Consider the following 15,366-nt stretch of genomic DNA (forward strand, 5'->3'; position numbering starts at 1 on the left):
GCACACATGCACGCACACACACATGCCACGATATCCCCAATCACTCGCTATTCATATTAGATAGCTAGTCATTTCCATCAGCCAGGATGATATTCACCTCATCAGGACAGCTGTTATCCACCCAGTCCTGCCGATGGCGGTCGAACCCACTGGAACACCTGAAACCAGAGGAGCGGATATTCAGAAAGAGCTTAGGAACATGAACACTAGACATGCATCACTAAAAGGATCAACCACAATCAAAAATGGATTGGATAAATCTCTAAAACATCAATTATGCTAACAGATACATCTAGCTCTGTAGATCTGCAGATGTTCCATGAAACCAAAATAATCCACTCAGACCCCCCACATCTCTCAGTCTGGGAGTCCAAAATACAGTAAGTTCAAAGGGGGAACGGCCCATGATTATTAGAATATGGGGGGGATTTGTGAAGAGGAAGTTCACTGGCTCAAACTGCTCAGAGTACAGGGGTTGGTGGAGGGGGTGAAAAGAAATGGGGAGAGAGGGGTGAGGGGAAATGGGTAATGACTGTGTCATGCCACCCAACCCGAGGCAACTAATAAACTCTGTGGGCTAGCCTTTGATCAGGAGCAACTGCTCATTCTTCCTCTTGTTCACAGATCATAATGACTCATATCTCCTCCTTCCTTATCTCGGTTTTCTTCCCTGTCACTCTCTCTTTTCTTCTCCTCTCTATTCTGTAAGCCCTCTCCGACATTATTTAGATGTTCATTCACTGGATTTTGAGGGACATATTTTCTGCTTTGACACAGAGGGAATGTTGTTCTCTCTCTCTCTCTCTCTCTCTCTCTCTCTCTCTCTCTCTCTCTCTCTCTCTCTCTCTCGTCGCAGTATGTTTTCTCCATCTGCCTGATACTCTGAAGTCAGAGAAAGACGTCTGCTCGCTCATATCACCAATGGCGGAGGTGTTAAACAAATGCTAAACCAATCTCATGCACCTCACAAAAAACCTGCCCCTCTATGACCCACTAACAATGAAGCAAGACTACAAACACAATAGCATAAACCCACCAAATCTCTAATCGACATGGAGCAGTGATGGCTGGTTGGCGGAGATATCAGATTACGGGCTCATAATGGCTGGAATGGAATGGATGGAAAGGTACTTAAACACACCAAACATGGTTTCCATATGTTTGATACCATTTAATTTATTACATATCTCCGCCCACAAGCTACCACTGCCATACAGGCTGGCAGACAGGCCGAGTTATCCTCCATCCTTATTCTCATCAGGTCCTATAACTACCATTAGCCCTGCATGGTGGATATTATTATGGTAATGCTCTCCGTGTGGAGGAAGAAGAGGAGTCCATTTCCATCTCTCTCTGCTCTCTAATCAGCCCACGCTCCACAGATTTCACAATTTTTGCTGGTAAAACTCTGTCTCATCTGTCCAATCAGTCGAGACAGATTCCTCCAGTTAATCAACCTCTTTTTTCCTCTGTTTTCCCAAGAGACGCGGAAGAAGAGAGGGAGAGTCGGAGACAGGATATCACAAAAACACAGATCCGACCAGTCCCTCCTGAACCTTTCCCATTTAGGTTTTACCTCAATGCCATCCAGCCTCGGAGACCAACTGCGTCCCAAATGGCAACCCTTTCCCCTATGGGTCCTGGTCAAAAGTAGGGCACTATATAGGGTGCCATTTGGAACGCATTCCAGACCTTCCTTCCAACATCCACTCAGCCACCGCACTGCTAATAATAAATGGGTTGAGCTGCCTCATTTGAATAGAAATGTAAACATCTGGGGAAGATTTTTGTTTGCTCTTCTCATTTCCCCTGCCTCTTTCACGGTAGAGAGGATGTATTTCTTTATTGGGTTTAAAAGACTCAATGGTTTCTCTTCAACACTAAAAAATGACTCTTTGGATCAACCCCAGAAAATTACCTCAACTGGTTACAAGTAAATGAGTTAGGTTTTCTCAATTGAAAAAAACGACATTTGTTGAAACCTAATACACTAAGAGTACAAAACATGAGGAACACCTCCCCTTTTGCCCTCAGAACAGCCTCAATTCGTTGGGGCATGGACTCTAGAAGGTGTCAAAGCTTTGCACAGGGATATTGGCCCATGTTGACTCCAATGCTTCCCACAGTTGTGTCAAGTTGGCTGGATGTCCTTTGGGTGGTGGACCATTGTTGATACACATGGGAAACTGTTGAGCTGCGTTGCAGTTCTTGACACAAACCGGAGCGCCTGGCACCTACTACCATACCCCGTTCAAAGGCACAAATCCTTTGTCTTGCCCATTCACCCTCTGAATGGCACACATACACAATCCATGTCTCAATTGTCTCAAGGCATAAAAATCCTGTCTCCTCCCCTTCATCTATACAGATTGAAGTGGATTCAACAAGTGACATCAATAAGGGATCATAGATTTCACCTGGATTCACCTGGTCAGTTGTTCATGGAAAGAGCACATGTTCCTAATGTTTTGTACACTCAGTGTATACGATTCAATGCCAAATGTTTTATTTGATTATTACCAAACCTATATTTAAAACTGCAACCTATTTCTTTCAACACTCAACTTACTTTTCCCCTTTGGTTAAACCTAATAAAGAATAAATACAAACTAGTATTTAATGTCAATACAACCAATTATTTATTTTTTTCTGTTCAGATTACCTACCCAAATTCATGAAATTGGGTTACAAACAATTAAATAAATTCCCTGTAGATCAAGAAATGAAGTTGGTTACTTAAACCCGAACTGGTTCTCCAGTAGATTAGTCAGAATGGCTCACCCCTTGTTAAAAAATGGCCCTTTCAGTTAATTGAAAATGGAACCTTTTTCAAAATATCACCCTTTCTAAAATGAGCCATACAAAGGTGGTTGCAATTCCAGTTTCCTCCTCCAGAAAAGAGAGAACAAATATTACAACAAATAATATGGTTAAATTCAAATACACTAATTGATTTAAAAAAAAACATTTTTTATGGAACTATCATTGTCAATGATATTGTGAATAGGAAAGGTGGAGTTATGTGATATGTGCAGTTAAAAAACATACATATGGAAATGTTTGCTCTTTCCAAAATTTCAACCAACTGATTGCAGCATTACTGCAAAAATGGAGGAGGCAAGTGGAAGGGGGAGAAGGTAGGGTACTAGTTTGTCTGCCCTTTATTAAAGACCAAAATTGGCCAATAAAATAAAATAATAATAATAACATATCGTGAGGGAAAAAAGTATTTGATCCCCTGCTGATTTTGTACGTTTGCCCACTGACAAAGACAAAATCCAGAAAAACGCATGTCAAAAATGTTCTAAATTGATTTGCATTTTAATGAGGGAAATAAGTATTTGACCCCTCTGCAGAACATAACTTAGTACTTGGTGGCAAAACCCTTGTTGGCAATCACAGAGGTCAGCCGTTTCTTGTAGTTGGCCATCAGGTTTGCACACATCTCAGGAGGGATTTTGTTCCACTCCTCTTTGCAGATCTTCTCCAAGTCATTAAGGTTTCGAGGCTGACGTTTGGCAACTCGAACCTTCAGCTCCCTCCACAGATTTTCTATGGGATTAAGATCTGGAGACAGGCTAGGCCACTCCAGGACCTTAATGTGCTTCTTCTTGAGCCACTCCTTTGTTGCCTTGGTCGTGTGTTTTGGGTCATTGTCATGCTGGAATACCCATCCACGACCCATTTTCAATGCCCTGGCTGAGGGAAGGATTTGATGGTACATGGCCCCGTCCATCGTCCCTTTGATGCGGTGAAGTTGTCTTGTCCCCTTAGCAGAAAAACACCCCCAAAGCATAATGTTTCCACCTCCATGTTTGATGGTGGGGATGGTGTTCTTGGGGTCATAGGCAGAATTCCTCCTCCTCCAAACACGGCGAGTTGAGTTGATGCCAAAGAGCTCAATTTTGGTCTCATCTGACCACAACACTTTCACCCAGTTCTCCTCTGAATCATTCAGATGTTAATTGGCAAACTTCAGACGGCCCTGTATATGTGCTTTCTTGAGCAGGGGGACCTTGCGGGCGCTGCAGGATTTCAGTCCTTCACGGCGTAGTGTGTTACCAATTGTTTTCTTGGTGACTATGGTCCCAGCTGCCTTGAGATCATTGACAAGATCATCCCGTGTAGTTCTGGGCTGATTCCTCACCATTCTCATGATCATTGCAACTCCACAAGGTGAGATCTTTCATGGAGCCCCAGGCCGAGGGAGATTGACAGGACTTTTGTGTTTCTTCCATTTGCGAATAATCGCACCAACTGTTGTCACCTTCTCACCAAGCTGCTTGGCGATTGTCTTGTAGCCCATTCCAGCCTTGTGTAGGTCTACAATCTTGTCCCTGACATCCTTGGAGAGCTTTTTGGTCTTGGCCATGGTGGAGAGTTTGGAATCTGATTGATTGATTGCTTCTGTGGACAGGTGTCTTTTATACAGGTAACAAAATGAAATTAGGAGCACTCCCTTTAAGAGTGTGCTCTAATCTCAGCTCGGTACCTGTATAAAATACACCTGGGAGCCAGAAATCTTTCTGATTGAGAGGGGGTCAAATACTTATTTCCCTCATTAAAATGCAAATCAATTTATAACATTTTTTACATGACTTTTTCTGGATTTTTTTGTTGTTATTCTGTCTCTCACTGTTCAAATAAACATACCATTAAAATTATAGACTGATCATTTCTTTGTCAGTGGGCAAACGTACAAAATCAGCAGGGGATCAAATACTTTTTTCCCTCACTGTAAGTTTTACTTGAGGTCCAAACTGCTGACCGTGGCGCCGTACAGGTTGCAAAATAGTTGGGAAGAGACTTTCGATGTGCAGATTCCGTGACACATGGTGTTATGAACTGATACGCAAAACAATGCGTGATTCAAAACTTTTTTGAAATAAATAATATTAATAATTTAAATTATTATACAAAATTCTTGCCACAAACAGAATGTTATGTATATGGGGCATACAACCATCTCAGCTCAGCAGATTTTGCTATGAAGAAACAGAATCACGAGATCACTTCTTTTGGTATTGCCCTTATGTACAGTTGAAGTCGGAAGTTTACATACACTTAGGTTGGAGTCATTAAAACTCGTTTTTCAACCACTCCACAAATGTTTTGTTAACAAACTATAGTTTTGGCAAGTTGGTTAGGACATCTACTTTGTGCATGACACAAGTACTTTTTCCAACAATTGTTTACAGACAAATTATTTCACTTATAATTCACTGTATCACAATTGCAGTGGGTCAGAAGTTTACATACACTAAGTTGACTGTGCCTTTAAACAGCTTGGGAAATTCCAGAAAATGATGTAATGGCTTTAAATGCTTCTGATAGGCTAATTGACATAATTTGAGTCAATTGGAGGTGTACCTATGGATGTATTTCAAGGCCTACCTTCAAACTCAGTGCCTCTTTGCTTGACATCATGGGAAAATCAAAAGAAATCAGCCAAGACCTCAGAAAAACAATTGTAGACCTCCACAAGTCTGGTTCATCCTTGGGAGCAATTTCCAAATGCCTGAAGGTACCACGTTCATCTGTACAAACAATAGTACGCAAGTATAAACACCATGGGACCACGCAGCCATCATACTGCTCAGGAAGGAGTTCTGTTTCCTAGAGATTAATGTACTTTGGTGCGAAAAGTGCAAATCAATCCCAGAACAACAGCAAAGGACCTTGTGAAGATGCTGTAGGAAACAGGTACAAAAGTATCTATATCCACAGTAAAACGAGTCCTATATCGACATAACCTGAAAGGCCGCTCAGCAAGGAAGAAGCCACTGCTCCGAAACTGCCATAAAAAAGCCAGACTACGGTTTGCAACTGCACATGGGGACAAAGATCGTACTTTTTGGAGAAATATCCTCTGGTCTGATGAAACAAAAATAGAACTGTTTGGCCATAATGACCATCGTTATGTTTGGAGGAAAAAGGGTGTGGCTTGCAAGCCGAAGAACAACATCCCATGATGCTGCACGGGGGTGGCAGCATCATGCTGTGGGGGTGCTTTGCTGCAGAAGGGACTGGTGCACTTCACAAAATAGATGGCATCATGAGGAAAGAAAATTATGTGGATATATTGAAGCAACATCTCAACACATCAGTCAGGAAGTTAAAGCTTGGTCGCAAATGGGTCTTCCAAATGGACAATGACCCCAAGCATACTTCCAAAGTTGTGGCAAAATGGCCTAAGGACAACAAAGTCAAGGTATTGGAGTGGCCATCACAAAGCCCTGACCTCAATCTTATAGAAAGTTTGTGGGCAGAACTGAAAAAGCATGTGCGAGCAAGGAGGCCAACAAACCTGACTCAGTTACAACAGCTCTGTCAGGAGTAATGGGCCAAAATGTACCCAACTTATTGCGGGAAGCTTGTGGAAGGCTACCCGAATCAGTCAGGAAGTTAAAGGTTGGTCGCAAATGGGTCTTCCAAATGGCCAATGACCCCAAGCATACTTCCTAAGTTGTGGCAAAAAGGCTGTGTTTGGAAATATTATTTCAAGTTATTGAACCAACTTAAAATCTATTTTTGTCATTATAAAAATGACAAATAAGTTGAAATAATTTTCCAAACATATTCTTTACACAAAACTTTCAAATTTAGCAGCCACAATAGCCAATGCTTGGTTATGATATCTTAACATTATCAGGTAATTTAATATGATATACACTTACAAAAGTTTGAATAATGAAATACAATAGACCACATTAACTGGAATGACATTATTATTATTATTATTATTATTATTCACACTCCTGGGTGGGGCAAAAATAACAAATTGAAAGCCACGCTCCCAATATGCCACGCCTCCAACTCTTCTGACAGGCTGCCGCCGCTACATTGCCCCCAAGGCTATTCAATGGGTATGCGCATGAAGTGTTGAAAGCAAGCTTTCATTCAATTTAAAAAATCACATCGATCTGTCAAATGTGTTATTTGATTTCAGACAAATTGAAGAGGTTGAACAATTTTCAATCATTCCAATCAGTAAAAGCACTTCAGATTAACAAAACCGTTATCCCACTTTTTACAGCGTAGTGGTGGTGAATTCATAGATATTTGGTCCATGGGCCATTGGCTATATTTGTTGACAATACGAGGATTCCCTACTAGAGGTTTGAGACTTAATATGACTATTTTTTAAATTAGGATCCCCATTAGCCGACGCCAATGGTGACAGCTAGTCTTACTGGGGTCCGACACATAATTAAAAAGACATTACAGACAAAATACTTTACAATTTACATACATTTAAAAACATTAACATGTAGTGTGTGTTTGCATCTATCAGTTACACATACAGTACATGTTAGTACATACACACAAAAATTAGGTCACATGGGGAAGAGACGTTGTGCCGTGAGGTTTTGCTTTATTTGTTTTTTTTAAACCAGGTTTGCTGTTGACTTGTGCTATATGAGATGGAAGGGAGTTCCATGCAATCATGGCTCTGTATAATACTGTACGTATCCTTGAATTTGTTCTGGACCTGGGGACTGTGAAAAGACCCCTGGTGGTATGTCTGGTGGGGTAAGTGTGTGTGTGTCAGTTCTATGTCTAAGTTGACTATGCAAACAATTTGGAATTTCCAACAAACAAGAAGCGATCCAGTCAGTCTTCCCTCAACTCTTAGCCAAGAGAGACTGGCATGCAAATTATCTGATTACAATGAAGAGCAAAACGTGCCACTCTGTTTTGGGCCAGTTGCAGCTTAACTAGGTCTTTCTTTGCAGCGCTACCATATGACTGGACAATAATCAAGATAAGATCAAACTGCAGGACTTGCTTTGTGGAGTGTGGTGTCAAAAACGCATAGCATCTCTTTATCACGGACAGACCTCTCCCCATATTTACAACTATTGAATCAATATGTTTTGACCATGACAGTTTACAATCTAAGGTAACACCAAGTATTTTAATCTCCTCAACTAATGAATTTATTCCAATTGACTGATTTCCTCATGTGAACTGTAACTCAGTAAAATCTTTGAAATTGTTGCATGTTGCATTTATATTTTTGTTCAGTATAATTTGTTTACAGAGAAATAGCATTTTTATTTGGTCAAACACAATTTCTTTCCAACAGTTTGCTAAGAGATGGCAGCAAGCTGCCACTTTACCATTCTTGGGTAGCGGAATGACTTTGGCTTACCTCCAGGGCTGAGGACTAACACTTTCCTCTAGGCTCAGATTAAAGATATGACATATAAGAGTGGCTATAGAGTCAGCTACCATCCTCAGTAGCTTTCCATCTTTCCATCTAAGTTGTCAATGCCAGGAGGTTTGTTATTATTGATCGATAACAATAATTTCTCCAGCTCTCGCACACTAACTTTACAAAATTCAAATGTACAATGCTTTTCTTTCATCATTAGTTTTTTTAATGCATAAATACGATGGCTCACTGTTTGTTGTTGGCATTTCCTACGTAAGTTTGCCCACTTTGCCAATGAAGTAATCATTAAAATAATTGGCAACATCAAATGGTTTTGTGACCAATAAGCCATCTGATTCGTTGAAAGATGGAGCTGAATTTGTATTTCTGCCCATAATTTCATTTAAAGTACTCCAAGGTTTTTTTCCATCATTCTTTATATTATTGATCTTGGCTTCAAAATACAGTTTCTTCTTCATTTTGTTGTGTTTAGTCACATAATTTCTAAATTTGCAGTGAGTCAGCCAGTCAGATGTTCAGCCAGACTTATTAGCCACTTCTTTTCTCCCATCTCCTTCAACCATTCAGTTTTTCAATTCCTATGCAAGCTGGGCGAGCTAGATCAAGCTAGAGCTCACAGGGTCAACATAGCTACTTATCAGAGTGTGTAGGAATGGTGAGACCATGATTACACTCTTGGCACAGAGAGAGATAGAGAGAGAGAGAACATTACAGCCGTTCTCTACAATCATAGGTGTCTTTCTTTCATTAACCCATGGCCCAACAATGCTGCAATGCATTTAAATTAGCTTCTTTAAAATGTGCATTCATTTGCCTTTTCAATGGAAGTTTGTTGTTGAAGGATATAAAGGATGGAGCGAGCCCCAACCGTGTGATGCAGCACGCGCACGTTTATATCTCATTAAAATGCAGCATATTTAGATCATTATAATTCAGGTGTATACTTTCTCCGCAGCTCTGTGGGATACAGAATACAAATAGATGACCCATTGTGGTCCTGTATGACTCAGTTGGTAGAGCATTGCGCTCACAGCGCCAGGATCACGGGTCGATTCCCAGGCCGATTCCCAGGCCGATTCCCAGGCCCAGCCACCAGTAAGTAAAATGTATGCACACATGACTGTATTATTATTATTATTAGTAGTAGTAGTATATTTGGATGGAGAGAGGAAACAGAGGAGAGGAAAAGGCTCAACCCTGACATTTTGGCACCTCACAAATCCCAGAAGCCCTGGTGCGTGTACGGCACATATCATATATACACTTAATTTAGGAGAAGTCTAAAATAACTGTGGGGTCATTCAATAATGGATGCATTAGCCACTTAAAGGCTTCATCCCAAATGGCACACTTTTTCCAAAAGTAGTGCACTATGTAGGGAATAGGGTGCCATTTAGGAAGTGGCCAAAGTGTAGAGACATACGAGGAGGGGAGTAATAGTAGTCAAACTGAGCAAATCATTTCAGCAGACATTTTCCAAGAACTGAGGCCCAAACTTTTCAGTGCACTTGATAACTAATGGCTTGTAACTTGGGTCCAACGCTTAAACAACACCCCAACAACACTCCCACAACGTTGTCCAAACGTACATCCTTCACATCTCACACAAGGCAGGAAATACCCCATCTGTGCAATAACATTCTACACTGTTTCCAATATTAAACTTTTTGTGCGAGGGTGTGAAAGAGAAGAGGGAGAGAGAGAGAGAGAGGCGAAAGACAGAGTAGGTGTAAGAGAGTGGATGTCTAGGTCGCAAAAACAAGAGTAATGGGTGGAATATCATGCTTTTCGCTCTCTCTGCTGATCATGCTATTCCTCCCTTTCCTTTGCACACCATCAAGAAGGGAAAACAACAGAGCATCACCAGGACTCACTGGTTTCGTCCCAACTGGCACCTAATTCCCTTTATAGTGCACTATCATTTTGACCAGGAATTATTGTCAAAAGGAGCGCAGGGAATAGGTTGCCATTCCGGATGCAGTAACAGGGCTCAGAGGGAATAGTCCACTGGGAAGGGAAGGGTCAGACTCCATTTGATAGCCAGATGCGATACATACACCTCACACTCAGTAGCTAGCTAACATGTCAGAGGTACTGAGTGACCGGAGGTAATTGCAACATTGGAAGGAGGGAGAGGGGGTACAGAGGGACTGAGCGAGCGGTGGAGATCGAGGGGAAGATAAACAGAAAGGTATAGTGTTGGATGGAAGAGTGAAAAAGACATGGGCTGCGTCTCAAATGGCACCATATTCCATACACGCATTCCTTTGGACCAGGGCCCAGGGCTCACTATATAGGTAGTAGGTTGCCATTTGAGACGGAGACAAAGACAAAAGGGATATAGATGTAGGTCAGGTGTCTGACCTGCGAAGGAGGTGGCACCAGCTGCAGTTGAAGTTGATCTGGGAGGAGATGCAGCTGCTACAGCTGGTGAACTGGAGACACGCTAAGGAGGGAACACGATACACACACGTTACAACACACACACACGCGCGTCACAACACACACGTCACAACACACACATCACAAAACACACTTCACAACACACACATGTTACAACACACACATCACAACACACCCATGTCTACTGACTCACAACACTGGTCCAGAGCTCTCAACAAGTAAAAATTCAACTTAGAATGTTGTAGTTGATAATGCAAAACAAGGGCCATATGTATCAAGCATTTCAGAATAGAAGTGCTGATCTAGGATCAGGTTTCCCCTGTCCATGTTATCTTATTCATTGTGATCTAAAAGGCTAAGCAACTGATGCTAAATTAGCAAACCAACTCTGAGACGCATATGGGCCCAGAGCTCTGAACAAGTTTAAACACCAACATAGAAATCCATATGTGGATAGCTAGAATGTTGTAGTTTGCTAATGCAAACAGATCCTTCTAAAAGAGAGCAGTTTTGACACACAGATGTCCCTGAAATGATGGGATACAGTCTGAGCAAATGTCTATTAGGCAGACATTGAACAGACCCCTCTATATTTCACCTATGACTAGGTCTAGAATCTAGACTAGTTCACGGGGCCTACTTGTGTTGTCATTATCACATATCATATCATGAGCCAAGTCTATTTAGAGGAATCCATCTTACTTGGTAGAGGTGTCATCTCCACTGCTGTGGAGTTGGTGATTTTGGTCTTTGTCAGCTCCACACGATGGTACTCATAGATCGTTCTCCGACGAACATCTGGATGTGGTGAGGGAGAGAGAAAACACCTGTCACAAATCTTCCTCAGAGAGCTGAAACTAGGACAAATGGTCCCCAAAGAAAGGAGCGAGAGAGAGAAATAAGGAGAGAACGGAGAGGCAGAATCAGGCCATAAGGGACGAGAGCTACCACAGCATTAATTAATTTGTATTTATTTCTCTCTGTTTGTGTCCAACAGAAAGCCTGCCACTTGGCAATGGGGTGGGCAGCAATGTCCCACTAGAGCTGATATCAATCAGAGTCCCTGTTGAAAGCACCTAGTTCCTCCAGGATACGTCCCAAATGGCACCATATTCCCTATATAGTGCATTACAAAAGTAGTGCACTATGTAGAGAATAGGGTGTCGTTTGGGACGCAGCCCAGTGACTAGAGTCATCTGCTGCAGCAGTCACCAGGCAAGGTAAGATGGAGAGATTGATTAGATCCATCATTGACTCTCAGAAGTCCCTCCCTGGACCCTATAACTCAAATGCTTTTTCAATCCCACTGTAAAATGGCCCACTTGGTTTTGCAGTCCATGCATCTCCCCCTGGCATTGCACTACACTATGCACTGGGAGAAAGGATCAAAATATTATATACAGTGCATTCGGAAAATATTCAGACCCCTTGACTTTTTCCACATTTTGTTACGTTACAGCCTTATTCTAAAATGGATTAAATAGTTTTTTTTTCACCCATCAATCGACACACAATACCCCATAATGACAAAGCAAAAACAGGTTTTTAGACATTTTTGCAAATAAACAACTGAAATATCACATTTACATAAGTATTCAGACCCTTTACTCAGTATTTTGTTGAAGCACCTTTGGCAGCGATTACAGCCTTGAGTCTTCTTGTGTATGACGCTACAAGCTTGGCACACCTGTATTTGGGGAGTTTCTCGCATTCTTCTCTGTAGATCCTCTCAAGCTCTATGAGGTTGGATGGGGAGTGTCGCTGCAAAGCTATTTTCAGGTCTCCAGAATTGTTCGATCGGGTTCAAGTCCGGGCTTTGGCTGGGCCTCTCAAGGACATTCAGAGACTTGTCCCGAAGCCACTCCTGCATTGTCTTGGCTGCTTCACCGTAGGGATGGTATCAGGTTTCCTCCAGATGTGACACTTGGCATTCAGGCCAAAGAGTTCAATCATGGTTTCATCAGACTAGATAATCTTGTTTCTCATGGTCTGAGAGTCCTTTAGGTGCCTTTTGGCAAACTTCAAGCGGGCTGTCATATGCCTTTTACTGAGGAGTGGCTTCCGTCTGGTCACTCTACCATAAAGGCCTGATTGGTGGAGTGCTGCAGAGATGGTTGTCCTTCTGGAAGGTTATCCCATCTCCACAGAGGAACTCTAGAGCTCTGTCAGAGTGACCATCATGTTCTTGGTCACCTCCCTGACCAAGGCCCTTCTCCCCCGCTTGTTCAGTTTGGCCGGGCAGCCAGCTCTAGGAAGAGTCTTGGTGGTTCCAAACTTCTTCCATTTAAGTATGATGGAGGCCACTGTGTTCTTGGGGACCTTCAATGCTGTAGAAAGTTTTTGGTAATCTTCCCCAGATCTATGCCTCGACACAATCCTGTCTCAACCCTCTACGGACAATTTCTTCGACCTCATGGCTTGGTTTTTGCTCTGACATGCACTGTCAACTGTGGGACCTTATATAGACAGGTGTTTGCCTTTCCAAATCATGTCCAATCAATTTAATTTACCACAGGTGGACTCCAATCAAGTTGTAGAAACATCTCAAGGATGATCAATGGAAACAGGATGCACCTGAGCTCAATTTCGAGTCTCATAGCAAAGGGTCTGAATACTTATGCAAATAAAGTATTTCTGTTTTTATTTATAATAAATTTGCAAACAATTCTAAAAACCTGTTTTTGCTTTGTCATTCTAGGTTATTGTGTGTAGATTGATGAGAAAAATAAAATATTTAATCCATTTTAGAATACGGCTGTTACATTTATGAGATTACAATGGTAGAGCTATGCCTTATATAAATACAGTGCATTCAGAAAGTATTCAGACCCCTTGACAGTTTATTCCTTAATTCTAGTAATTTACCTGGTGTGGTTAAATCAATGTTAAGTGACTGAAATTCCTGGAATACAATGGGACGTTTATACAGTAAATGTACGTACATCAGTGAGAATAATTATTGAATAAAGCCATATGACATTGTTCGATATATTACATTTTCTATAGTACATGCATTTGCTTTAGAAATAAGCTAGAAAATATCAATTCAATACACAGCGCCGTGTATTGAATACACAGCCATTTATCCTTTTGTGTGCATTCAGATACTGCCAATGTAATGTTAAAACCACTAAATCCCCTGTTCTATTCTCTGTCTTACGATGTTATCCATCTGCAGATGCAGAGAAACCTGTAGGAAACCTTATGCTGATATACTTGTTTCTTAAAGTTCTCTGAACAATTCGAGAACATTCCCAATGTCAAACCATTTGGAGAACATTCCTAGAACATTACCTAAAATGTAATTAAATGTAACCATGTTTGAACTTTTAGGAAACGTTCTGTTAAAGTAATGAAATACCAAGAAAACAATGTTTTTTTGTTAAGTTTCTTAAATGTGCTCAGAATGTTACAAAATCAAGTAACAATCCTGCACCATTCCCAGAATGTTGTGGAAAGGTTGTATGCAAAATAACCATAGGACAACCACCCTCTCACCAAGATCGTTCTCAGAACGTTATGCGCTAGCTGGGCTACTTTTGACCAGGGCCCTTAAGGCTGTGGTCAAAAGCAGTGCACTATATAGGGAATAAGGTGTCATTTGAGACACAGCCCATGAGTATTCATTATTCTAATACATGTGAGAATACAGAACTATAGAGACATTATGCCCTATTAGAATTTGTGGAAAACAGTCACTGTGTGTGTTTCTTGCTTTGTTTCGGCATCAAAAACATCTGACCAAGGCAAGATACAGTACAGTAAGTTTAGCTAGTTACTGTACCGGCTGGTTTTAGTCTGAAAAACAACCCCCTCCTTGCCTCCCGAATGGCTGGCTTCCTCTAGCCCCAGGCAGTGGGATTATAAAGTATGTAATGATAGCATGGATGGGCCAGAGAAGGGGGGAGGTCTCTCTCTGTCTGCCTGCCTGGGGATGCTCCTCTGTGGACAGGTTGTCCAGACTCTGTGGCCTGGCTCGATTTTCCTCAGACGCTGGGAGGAGTTGGTTAAGTTGCCCCTAGACGCTGATCTTGGATTTTCCCTCAAACAGTTAAGGATTAGGATTGGGGGAGGGATAACAGATCCTAGATCTGCACCTCAGGAAAACTTCACCCCATAGCCTGGGAGGGAGGAAGCTTTAACTCACAGCAATTACAGGCTGTCTCAGCCTGAGCATCAACAAGCTGTAATGAGGATTTAGCTGCCCTGCTCCAATACATCAAACAAAAGGAGCTTTGCAGAAGTGTGACATCAATTATGCACACAAGGGTCAATTAGGCCATAATCTAATTAAAAGCACACTCAGGCGAAATAATGCACTGGCCCAGTCAATATCTCACCAGATAGAAAATACAATGAAAAATAGGCTACTGGTCTGGTACACACTTACACTCTTAGAAAAAAGGGTTTGAAAAGGGTTATTCGGCTGTCCCTATAGGAGAACCCTTTTTGGTTCCAGGTATAACTCTTTGGGGTTCCATGTAGAACCCTCTGTGGAAAGGGTTCTACATGGAACTCAAAAGGGTTCTACCTAGAACCAAAAGGGTTCTACCTGGAACTAAAAAGGGTTCTCCTATGGGGACAGGTTCCAGATAGCACCTTTTTTTCTAAGAGTGTACAGTACATGTGGCTCCTTTATAACAATGATCTATTATAAAAATCTGAATACCAGCCAAGAAAATTATTTCTTATTCATTCACCCTTGCAAGTTGGATGAGAATCAATGGAAATGTGATATGGAGACCTTGTGCAATGAGTTGAAAACCGATGAGGTAATCTAAATT

The 15,366-nt window shown here is 41.6% G+C and overlaps 1 protein-coding gene across 2 annotated transcripts in view; it reads right to left on the reverse strand.

Annotated features, from left to right (window-relative positions):
* LOC311109110 (plexin domain-containing protein 2-like) overlaps positions 1 to 15,366 on the reverse strand; it is a 164,172-nt gene that overhangs the window by 39,697 nt on the left and 109,109 nt on the right. For both annotated transcript variants that reach the window (XM_084151919.1, XM_084151920.1), the window contains exons 8-10: positions 11,285 to 11,380; positions 10,544 to 10,625; positions 98 to 158 (exon numbers count right to left, since the gene is read on the reverse strand). In XM_084151919.1, the coding sequence (XP_084008045.1) occupies positions 98 to 158; positions 10,544 to 10,625; positions 11,285 to 11,380 (239 nt within the window). The remainder of the gene's footprint in view (positions 1 to 97; positions 159 to 10,543; positions 10,626 to 11,284; positions 11,381 to 15,366) is intronic.

Source organism: Coregonus lavaretus, assembly GCF_964263955.1.
Source record: "Coregonus lavaretus genome assembly, chromosome: 34".
Classification (NCBI taxonomy): domain Eukaryota; kingdom Metazoa; phylum Chordata; class Actinopteri; order Salmoniformes; family Salmonidae; genus Coregonus; species Coregonus lavaretus.